Source organism: Bos javanicus, chromosome 4, assembly GCF_032452875.1.
Source record: "Bos javanicus breed banteng chromosome 4, ARS-OSU_banteng_1.0, whole genome shotgun sequence".
NCBI classification, from domain to species: domain Eukaryota; kingdom Metazoa; phylum Chordata; class Mammalia; order Artiodactyla; family Bovidae; genus Bos; species Bos javanicus.
Window position 1 is genome coordinate 67,972,987 of NC_083871.1, and position 12,109 is coordinate 67,985,095.

Genomic DNA, 12,109 nt, shown 5'->3' on the forward strand with positions numbered 1-12,109 from the left:
CTGAGATATCCAGATGAGAGACGTTGGTAGTCTGGACAGAACTGCAACAATAACATTGGTGATAAATGATGGTTGGATTCTGTCATGCTGATAGATCAGATGGAGTGTAAGAAAAAGAGGAGTGTGAATAAAAAAATAATAGAATAAAGGAAAGGAAGAAAGGCAGGAACAAGAGGAAGATTGGAGGTAGGGGCTATATGTATGAGTGCATGTGTACAGGGGCTAACTAACACGTCGTTAGGGCTTCTCTGGAGGTCAAATAAAGAACGCCAGGACTTGAGTGCCACCATGTGATTCTTGGTTTCTAGACATACCTGAAACACAAATTTACCCTGGCTGGATTTCTTGAGTGTTAAAATCTGCTGATCCCGAAGTGAAGTTTAGTTGTGTGGTTAGGGTTAGGGTTAGGGTACCCACTGTAAATGTGTTAGACTAGTGGCCTCGATTGGGAAGTTGGATGGGGGAAGCAGTAGGAGAGCAGTGAAAATTTGGGAAGGAGAAAATCTTACCTGCTTCTCTCTCCAGATGATGGTCACCCTGGAGCCTAAGCCTTGGTTTCCAAGGCATGGATAAGATCTTGTGAGGATACATGTCATTATCCCCCAATGCAAATTTCACCATACAAAGGGTAGTACATATATTATTTGCATTTAAGTGCTTTATTATATTGGAATTGCAGTGATATTATTAACATTTGTACAAATGCACAAAATCTTGTCTCTTCTTGCTATAAAGAGATGTAAAAATCTGACCTAGTTGAACAGTCTTAATGAACTCATTGTCCATTGGTAACAATAAATGTCTTCACGATGCAACAAAAAGCTTAACATAAAATTAAACATATTAAATGCTGCTGCAAGTATTTACATGTATGTACCCCCAATTTTTTCTCCTTCCAATAAGGAAGGTGGTTGCTTTACAAATAGACAAACAAACACAAATGCTTTGCTGTTTACAATTCCAAACAACCCCACCCGCCCCAAGTGACAGCACCGTTTTTTGAGGACTTCCTTAGTTAACACTTAGGAAAATGCTAACTTTGTTTTCTTCTTTTAATTCTATTTTTGGACAATACTTATATTCCAATTGTCCTAGAACACTGTATTCGAACTGATCCATTTTTTTTTCCTGGGGCTTTTCGGAAGATCCCAAATCCCATGTCCTCTGTAGGGAGAACATTTCAAGCTTATCTTTTCTCCAAGACAAACCTCAAAGGCAGAACTCCTCTCTCTATGAGGCAGGTGTGGATTTAGCAGAACGAAGAAGGAAAAAGGGTGAGTAGGTCTTCTGTTCTACTGGCTGGCTGGTGGGGAAGGGCCCTTTGTCTGAAACCCCCTCCACTTCAGCGTGGTTGATACCTTTCATCGTGTCCTATAGCGTCTATAGGCTTGATATTCTAAAGGAGCAAACTAGATTCTAATGAGCTTATTGTGCATAAGATTTTAATGATGTATTTAAAGCTAATTTATTCAAGCTCTCCACATTCTCAGTCCTGAGGCTAAAATGATTCTGTTAAAAAAAAAAAAATCCTAGAAAGTTCTATAAAATGAAACTCAATGTAAGAAAATGTTCAATGGCTTCGGAAGAGCTTTCCAAATCCTGGCTTCTAATGAGCTAGATGTTGTAAGTTGGTCTAAATAGAACAGCTGATAATTATTGATCCCCCTGTGATGATAAACTTGGAAAGGTATCAGAGCGCCACTTAAGAGTATTAATCTTTTAACAAATGCTGGCGATTTGGCCTTACCCCCACCCTCTTCAATTTGTGGTTAAATAGCTTTTTTTTTTAAAAAATAGACAATTTATGAGAAAAAAAATATATAAATGCTCTTTAAGCAATTTGGCTATAAGCATTACATCACTGAAAAACTCCACAAGAAATAGTAAAATATTTTGAATGGACATCCACTTCTTCAATTTCACAACATGATGAGCAAGGGTTTTTTTCTGTTTGTTTCTTTTGTTTGTTTTGGTATTGGATTTTACTTTTAAGTTTATTGCTTCAGTGTCTTCTTGTCCTTTCTTAGATTATAATTGTAAAAAAGAGGTGCTGTCCCTAATTACGGTACAAGGCAACACTGTATTTTTGAAACCAAGAATGAAATGGTTAGGGCCACAGTTTTTTCAGCAGCCCAAAGAGACGATGGTGAGGACCTCAGTCCAACATGCACAGTGACGCACAAAAGAATAAGTCTCCTGGCTCCTTCAGGACACTTTGGTTTGGAGGATGAGATAGAAAATTCTTAAGTATAGCATAGTTGCTGCTTCATGTCTGTTACATAACATTTGAAAAAATCATGCTATGAATAAAGGGATAAAGAGTATAAACTGGCTCTTTTCCTTGGCATTCTCGTAGCAGGCTTCACCTAGGCGGATGTGAGTAACGCGTCTTGGCTATGCTACTGGTGAATGCACACAAATGTACCTGGGGCACATATTCCATAAAATATTTTAAATGATGTAGTTCAGAGCCTTAGAGGAAGCTTGGGGGAGGTAGGGGGCTGGGAAGGAAAGAGTGAAGGCAAGTTTGAGGACAGGGAGGAGGTTCGAAAGAGAACGAGAGAAACTGACAAAGATTACAAACGCTAAAGTGCAATTTTAAAATATAAATTATTTTAAAAGCAGAAGAGAGATTCTAAGTCGCTACTGTTCGCATAGGCACATTTTTATTCCAATTTAAACATGTCGTTTCCTTTCCCTTCTCAGATACACTGCATAATGGAACTTGAATGGCTTAAAGCTACTGCACACGGTTTGCGAAGGGACAAGAAAAGCACCAACAAGGCTAAATAGTGCAAGGCATTCTAGGAAGTTGGAGTGCAGTGGGGAGAAGCAGAGATGAAGCTGTTTTTACACTTTAACAAGAGAGCTGTTCCAGTTATAGTTACAGATTCCCTTTAGCTGAACTCTGCTTCCTAAAGGAAAGAGCTTACTTTACAAGTGAAAAAAAAAAAAAAAGAAATAGATGATTTAAAACTGTTCTGAACATAGATTAAAAAACAACTCACAGAACAATAAAAATCCTTGAAATTTCTATGCACAGAAAGCTAAACAGACATTTCCACCAGATGATGGAGAACAGCCATTTGAAACCCTGAAAAAGGAAGATATACACATCGAGAGTAGTTAATTAAGAACTAATCCTTTAAAAACAAGTAGAGCCTACAGAAGAATATTGTTCAAATGGAATGTTTAAAAATAACATTTATTAATAAATATCTTATAAAATTCTAAATTAATAGATTCCTGTTCAAATTTTGCTTTGGTCCTTGAATTCCACTGTATACACACATACATACATATATATTTTCTTAGATGGTTTTTATTAACCAGAAAGAAGCACATTCTATCCTAACTGGATGGCTAGGTTTATAGCAGTTATAGATGCTTAAAACCCCCCAGCCAATGGCTGGTCTTTTCTCACAGCTGGTTGATTTTAATGACAAACTCAACTGACACACGATGATTTACTGAACTAACAGAGCACAACTACCTGAACATTCACTGTGGATGCCCCTCCGTTCAGAACACGTGCTGCGCTTGATTTCATGAACCCGACAGGCTCCAAACAGCAACTGCTCCGAGTAAGTAACCCTTGTGATAAGGACGCAGGCAGTGACAGCATACAAATTGCTCATCCCCACAGGCCGCGTAAAGACTCCGACGGGTAAACACTGATGTGCGGAGACAGGAGAGGGCTGAGGGGAAGGGAAAAGGGAAAACATTCAACCTCACACCAGGCCTTAAAATGAGTGCATTCATCCACAGGAAGGATTTCCAGTCTACTGTCCCCATATATGTTGAAAAATGTCTTTAGGAGGAACAATTGAGATGGGAATAGCTCAGAGTAGGTGACAACCAACGCGGCAGGAACACTATCAGGTGTCCCTATCTTGGAAGCTAGTTCCCATCACAGGAGGCAGGGGAGGTGCTGTGGAAGTTTCCAGGCCAAGTTGGTAGTGTCTTCAAAGGCAGATTCTGCTGATAGCAACCCACCTGGGAACAAGGAGAGGCAGCGCATTGCTGCCAGCCCTCCCCTCCTAGCATGCGTGCGCTGAAGGTCACTGCAACCCATCTATGACAATATGAATGAGTGGCCTAGTAGCTGGGAGGGAGGGGAGAACAGGGCAGAATGTTTCCTCAGATTGGCAAAAAGTGTGGGGCAAGAAGGATAGATGTTCAGGCAGACCAATGATTCTATGATGGTCTGATGAAAGCCAGGCTTTCAAGTGAAATATTTCATATTGATAAGCTGAGCGCTAGATTTGACCAGTGAGCCTTTCTGCTCAGGATTTCAAGAAGCGCTGACGACTCGCTGGCATCTTCCATTTAATCTATTTCCACACCACTAATGAACATACCTAAAGGCCCTGAGTATAACAAGAAGACAGTGTATTCTAATTATACGTTGAGGCCCATTTGCTAACGTGTGTGTGGTTGGTTTGCCTACTTAGCATAAAAAACAGACATAATTGAGCTATACATAATGCACATCAGTCAAACTGTCAAGTTGCTGAATTAAGAAAACTCAGGCAAGTTCTTAACTGCAGAGGCTTTCGGTTTCACAACTAAATATTTCAATTAAGAGGTGGAACAGAAGTAAAGTAAACCATAATTTTAGTGACAGCCCACTCCTTGGACATTCTGATATCACCAGTGGATTTTTAAAAAATCCATTTCATTAAGTGCTATGCATGCAGGAAAGAAAGAAAATATTTTTCACTTAAAGCAAAACAAAAATAAAATAAAAATTTAAAAACCCAAACAAATATTTCAATGAGCTCTTTCTCCTTTTAAGGGGGACACCTAAATGGTCCTAGGAAGGAGTTTAGAAAAAAATTATTTTTGATTTCAAAATAGAGATAAGGCTATTAACTGCTTTTTTGAGCTAAATCCTAAACTTCTTATGAAGCCAGTTTGGTTAAACCATTTAGCTATTTCTGCTGGGATTCAAAACAAAATAAAACAATCATGAATTCAGTATTTAAAATACTTAAAAATGATATGTTTGTCTAAAATATAATAGAAAATCCTTTTCTTGTTTGTTTTTTTCTTTTTTTCTCTTTTCTCTTTTTTTTTTGCTTTTGTTTTTGTTTTGATTTTTTTAGATCATATATCCAAGTTATGAGTTTTCCTGGAAACTCAAAACTTTCTTTTTGAAAGCACTGCATACATGAAAAGATTGTTGATAAATATTGATTTAAAAAGCAAGTTATTAGATAAAACTAAAACTAGTTATAAAAACCATGCTTCATGACCCTTATATTTTCTTTTTTCCTCCAAAATAGATTATTATACTACAGTAAGAGAAAAAAAATCACATCCTTCCCTATTCTGAACTCTTAAAAAAGCTACACATTTTGTAAAATACTGTTCTTTTAAATCCCATAATCTTCCCCTCTCTCTGTCTGTCTCTCTCTGTCTCTGTCTCCCTTTCTCTCTCTCTCTCTCTCTCTCTCTCTCTCTCACACACACACACACACACACACACACACACTCATGTTTGGAGGTCAAGCATTCACATAGAGATGAAACACCAGCCCTGCCTAGAGCACTAGAGGAAACATTAGCCCCCATTACTTGTGAGTTGTGATATGAAAACCTTCACCAAGTAAAATGGCTTGTTTCAAGGAGGCACAACTGTCTGCTTTTTATAATGGGAAAGTCCAGAAGAGTTGCTGAAAATGTAAACCAGAATTATGCAGAAGAGTGGAGTAGCCATATCCATGGGATCCTTTCAACAGCCAGAGTGCTTTAACTGTGGTGGAAGGGCTGAGAGCAGCTCTACGGAAACATGAGGTTTTCTTTCTCTCTTTGTTCCTCCAGTAGTTTGTCCACTTTCACCCACCAGAACAGCAAAGACGATTCCATAGGCTTAAGAAAAAAAAATAATAAATCTTAGGCTATTAGCAGCTGATGACTGAACAATGTAATCCGTGTAGTGAATAGAGCCCTTCTGCATTATTATATAGTACATGGATTTTCGACATTATAGACAGGCCATATAAAACCAGTTGTAATTTGAGGGTGTGATGTTATAGCCTTGCATCGTAATTTGGACTTTCACAATTGAGGCTTATAAAGCTCCCTTCCCTAGTGTCTCCACAGCTGGCATTCAACAGTGCTTCACCTGTGGCTAAGCCACCTTTTATTTGTTCTGATTATTAAAAACATTAAATCAGGCACATTAAATGTCTCCTGGTTACTCTTGTGTAAAAAGCAAGAGTTGAATGAACTCCAGCTGTGGGTCACATGCAAGGGAAGCCATGGCTAGGTCCACATTAGGGTTTTTTTTTCCTTTAAACATTATTTTCTTCTTTACATGCAATGCTAAAGGGAAAAAATAAAATAGAAGAAAGTAACAATAAAAAGTCAACAGGGAGCCCAGGTAAAGTGGAAATGGAAAGGAAAATTGGGTAGTCAAGGAAGTGGACCAAGAGGAGGAGGAGGAGTGGCGAGATCCTTGCTGATTTTATTTGGACATCAATGGAGCTTCTATTAATATTTTTTTAATAGTAAGAGAAACAGTTGTGGAAAAGGCTCTATGTTTACCTGGCATTCTGGTGACATCATAGCACAAACTCAACATGAGTTATGATGTCATCAGACTCCACCCCCCAGTCGCCTTGCAATCTGTTTACTGGACATCTATGCACGCCTCATTTTGGCTAAAAGCTGCAGTTTAACAAGATTCAACATTTCAGGCAAAGGGTTTGACTGATAAGAATGAAACCATGACTATGTACAGAAAGAGTTCAGTTTATAAACAAGTAACTGGTACCAGAAAATTGGAGAAAAGCACCAAAGCATTTCCCAAGCTGATAGATTATTAATTGCATAACTCCCTTTTTTCTTATATAACTAAGTATAAAAGACAACATTTCCATAATAACTATAAAAATGAAAGCCAGTCTTTGAAGGGCTGAGGAGTCTTCCAGGTCTGAGTTAATTCTAAAAATGCCCTTAAAAGAAAGGACGCAGGATATGCAACAGCTCTTCTTGAAGGCAAGGTGCGACCCACAGATTTTAGAGGATGGGGTTCAGGTCTGTTCTGTGAGTGGTGAGCTGGCTGAGGGTGGAGCTTCCTACCACCTCGCTGACTGCCGAGGAAGTGGTGATGGTGTTATGCTGGATGACCTGCTGCTGCGAGCATGCGGGGGTGGGACTTGCAGGAGGGCTACTCTCTGGACCTAGGAAAAAGCACACAAACACACCAATATAGCTCTTTCCTGGGGTGGGCTCGGAGACTACTCAAAAATGTTGCTAGGGGTTTGCTAGAAATAGAATGTGTGACATGCATTTTCTCTGGGAGGTTAATTTCAAAACTTTCAACTGTCGGTCACAAAGCTATGCCTTCCCAGTTTACAGTTACCAACAAAGCCATGCCTTCTAGGTCAGCAACATGACTGGATGTGTTTGAGTCACGGCCTGTGAAGTCCCTATCTTGTCTTTTCAAAGATCCATACGTATATCAAATGTGGAAAAATACTCACATGTGGTGGGAGAATCTGTGCTGCTCAATCTAAAAAATTATTTGAAAAGAAAACGACCTTCAGCTGTAAATCCCCGCTCCTCCCACTGTTCCCTACTGAATTAGCATTGAACCTATTGATGTTCCAGGTTCCAATATTGGGATCTAGAAAAAGGGATCCACTTTACCTACTGGTAAACTGAGACAAGCTCACTCGCTTTTCAGCCCAGTGAATAACAGGCAGCGTATCCTGGGGCACTGGATATGATTCATCTGAAGCCTGTTTCCCAGCCCATAAAAAACTGCTAGCCCACTGGTAATTGGGCTCCTACTGGCTGCAAAATTGGAATTTGGTGGGATTTTTACAACATGAAATGCCAGGGAATGTCTAGCCATAAATGATCAAGAGGTGGTGGGCGTGGTGATGAACAAGGGTCGGAAAAGAAGGATTCCCCCTGGTGCAGTAGTCTGGCAGCTGCTCAAGAATTCTTGCACTTTATCCACCTAGGTGTGCAGTCTAGACTTTACTTTTGTTCTTTCAATAAATCCAATATGAAACTAGTGGCAAAAACCTGGACACTTAAAAAAAAGCAAAAAAGTCAATGACTTACTGAGATATCCTTGTGATTCTTTCTGCATGGCTGTTATGGGGCAGTCTTTATGTGTTAACAACAGCTGCTTCAGCTGTGCCACCTCGTTCTTCAACATGGACACTTCGTTCTGGAAAGAGACAGATCAGCATCATGTTAAGAAGACATGACCAGAGAAGACAAACCAAAGGCCCCATGCACTTTCAACACTGAACTGGTATACTTCTGTTACATCTGAATGACATTAATACCATTATTATACAACAAGATTCACCTGAAAATGTGTAGCTTGCCTTCAATTTGTCCCTCAGTCTTACCAGGGGCTTTCTGAAGAGACTAGGTTTTCAATCAAGAGCTGAATTCTATGAAAAGTTACTTGGGTGGGAACTCTCCATTCTACAATGACTGCGTGACTCTAGGCAGGTAACATAACCCAGCTAAGTTCCAACAACCTTGGATGGGGATGAAAATAGTAGAAAGTTCTTTGAGTTGTTGTGGGGATTAAATGAGGTAATAGAAGCAAATACGCACAGCAATGTCTAGCACATACTATGCATTCATTACATTTAGCTCTCATGGCAATTATCTTCAGGCTACCTTACAGGCTAACACTGATCATGAGTAGAAGGTGAAGGTGAGACACTGGGAAGAATTGTGTGGCGGGATGGTTCACTTCAAACTTAAATGCCCTCAGAATAAGCTGATTCCCTCAAAGTTCTTAATAGGCTACAATTCAACAGAGCACGTCCCTATGCCTGATGCCACTTAGGAGAAGGCATGGAAGGATATGCTGCAAATGCTGGTCCTCTACTAGTGGAATCGGGTTAGTCCAGGCAGGCAAAGGACAACAGAGTTTAGGACCGTGATGGAATTAATTTGATTGGTTCATTGATTAGTTTGGCTAATTTCAGTCTATATAAACTCCTTTCCCCCTCAATATCAGGGTATTGTGGATTGTGTGTGCATCTTAAAAATTGACTTAGGTAAGTATCTCACATCTCCACTTTATGTAGTAATTTTAAAAGACAGGTTCAAGGTTCATAGTTTGTGGAATAATGTATGTGGCACCATTGTCTACAAGCACAGTTGTCTACTACTATGTGGATTTTTCCATAGATACAGTGCTACATGATTAGCAGTTGACTAAGTCTGAGGATGCAGAACCACAGATACAGAGGGCTGACTATGGGACTTGAGCATAAATGGATTATGGTATCTGAGGCTAGCCAATACACAGGGACAACTGTATAAATGTAGAATAGACTCTTCCAAGGTGCTTCCACTTGATAAAAGTAAACTGTAAATGTAGCACTAGCTCACATAAGCCGTTTTACAGTTGTGATAAATAATACCTTCTCTTTGACCAGTGTTCTTTGTGACTGCCAGGCATTACATGCCACATGAAAGAGACTTTAAAAAAGCATGCAGAAAAAGGTGTTTTAACATTGCTGTCATTAAGTTGTATCTACACTTTCAATATGAACTTGGCTTTTCAGGCATGTATTTATCACCTAGGAGAGTAAGTTTGGAATTCTAGAAGTTAATTAAAAATTTTTTTGGAAAGTTGTTTCAAAGAATACTTCCTATTTCCAAATTCATTTGCAAAATACATTATAAGCAATCAAATGTTGAGTAGCATAAATAAAAAAATAATAAAAATCTCTTCTACAAAGGCTTTTCTCTTTCTTCTCTGAACTAAACAAAATACAAATGTCTATCAGATGAAAGGGTGGAGGGAAGAATCAACTAGGAGACTGGGATAAACATAAATACACTACTATATACAAAATAACTAATAAGGACCTACTTTATAGCACAGGGAACTCTACTCAGTATTCTGTAAAAACCTGCATGGGAAGAGAATCTAAAAAAGAATGGATATATGTATATGTATAATAGAGTCACTGCTGTACACCTGACACTAACACAACATTATAAAGTAACTATAATAAAAATTTTAAAAGAATGCCTATCTGATAAATTAGCATTCATGATGAATACGTCACTTAATTTCACAGGAAAATTGCTCTTAAATTTGAGAACGTTCAGGAAGGTGAGCTGCGCTTCCACCTCCAAATAAGTATGATTGATAATGGGCCCCGTCAAAGCTGAAAGTGACCCTTGTCACTTTGGGGGTCAACAGGACAACTTTATTTATAGGACAATTTATTTCAGCCTTAAACATGATTTTTTTCCCTCTGATTTTATGCTCATGTAAATTCAGACAGTCTTCCTTGCTTTTCCCAGGTCTCCTTCTGCTTAAAATAGCCTGTGTAAAAGAAAGGTACTTTTAGACCATCAAGTATAAGGCAACCCCTGGTTAAAAACAGAAACAAACTGAACAAAAAAACGAGAAAGAGAAAACTAAGATGTATGAATGTGTATATGCTGCTGCTGCTGCTGCTAAATTGCTTCAGTCGTGTCCGACTCTGTGCGACCCCATAGACGGCAGCCCACCAGGCTCCCCCGTCCCTGGGATTCTCCAGGCAAGAACACTGGGGTGGGTTGCCATTTCCTTCTCCAATGCATGAAAGTGAAAAGTGAAAGTGAAGTCGCTCAGTCGTGTCTAACTCTTAGCGACCCCATGGACTGGCGCCTACCAGGCTCCTCCGTCCATGGGATTTTCCAGGCAAGAGTACTGGAGTGGGGTGCCATTGCCTTCTCCATGAATGTGTATATATTTGGCCTCAAAGTGAAATGTGATGATTTTAGTGGCATTTTTGTCTATAGATAGCAAAGCACTTTATTAATAAAACAATATGTTGTTAGTATAGAACCTGAAGCCCTGGGGGTAGTGAGAGTCTGTAAAAATATAGGAACCTGGAGATGACTAACCATTATTTAAAATCACCGTGATGATTGACCATTTAAAGATATATGTGAATATGGACATATTTCTTAAAGTAATATATAATCATTTAGCTATGTTATAACTGGAAAATGAATGTTAATTAATATTCTCCATAGACAGAACTATTAGCCTCTGTCTCATTTATATCATGCACACATAAATATGATGCTGATAAGGACTAAATAAAAGTCTAATGGCCATAAAAACAACAGAAATTCACGGGGAAACTTCCAGTAGAAAAAGGAACTCTCAAATGAGGGTTGAGAATAACAAGGTTTGGCTTCCCCAATTGCTATACCAACCTAGTGTAAAACAAGGTGGTTGGACTAGTTTTCTAGTTATTTTCTGTAAGATAGTTTTTTATTCTTATTTCCCAGACCTGGGATTGAAACTGTGTCCCCTGCAGTGGGAGCATGAAGTCTTAACCACTGATCTCTAGGGAAGTCCCAGTTTTTTATTCTATGTTTCTGTGTCACTTTCTATTGAGAATGCTAATTACCTAATAATCTAATGAAGGTCTCCATCTGGATTTTTAATTCACTAATTAACTGCTTTTGGTATTCTCAAATGGGCTCAGATATCAAGTCTTACGTTTCCTAAGGGAGCCAGTTCTAGCATCCCCTTTACTTCCACATCTTATCAGGGCAGATTCCAAAGGAATATTTATGGTTTCACTTTTGTGGAAAATTTCAAGCCCATATCTCACATGTACATTGTGAGAGTCTATTAGAGCCTTCCTCAGATTCCATAAGGGAGCCTCTGAGTTAAGAAAGGTTGAGAATCACTGCCCTAGAGGAAGCAGAGTTCACTATGCACAAGCATCATCCATCCATATTGATAGGTACTGACAGATATCAATCTATGCTGATAGACCAATGATGTAGGAAATACACAAACACTAGACACATTGTAAACAAAAATTCTTTTCAAGGTAACATTACTAGAAGTCACCTTGAATACATTTTGGAAGAGAACAATCAGACAGCAAATGTTTCAAAATGCATGAAAGAAATCAAAAGTGGCCTGCAGTTCTGCTAGGGAAATTAAGGAAAAAAACACACACAGGACTTCTGCAGGCATTTTCTTATTCTGAATTACCTTGCTTTATGAACTGAGGCAAATCACCAATTTTTTTACTCCCCTGTGTAGGTTATAACTATAGGTCTTCATACATAAGCACTTTGCAAGAGCAAAGTA

The 12,109-nt window shown here is 38.9% G+C and overlaps 1 protein-coding gene across 8 annotated transcripts in view; it reads right to left on the bottom strand.

Moving 5' to 3' along the window:
* Window positions 1-640: 640 nt before the first annotated feature.
* Window positions 641-12,109, bottom strand: part of CREB5 (cAMP responsive element binding protein 5) — a 439,607-nt gene continuing 428,138 nt past the window's right edge. For all 8 annotated transcript variants that reach the window (XM_061414267.1, XM_061414264.1, XM_061414263.1 and 5 more), the window contains 2 exons: window positions 8,083-8,191; window positions 641-7,190 (listed from right to left, as the gene is read on the bottom strand). In XM_061414267.1, the coding sequence (XP_061270251.1) occupies window positions 7,027-7,190; window positions 8,083-8,191 (273 nt within the window). In that variant the 3' untranslated portion in view covers window positions 641-7,026. The remainder of the gene's footprint in view (window positions 7,191-8,082; window positions 8,192-12,109) is intronic.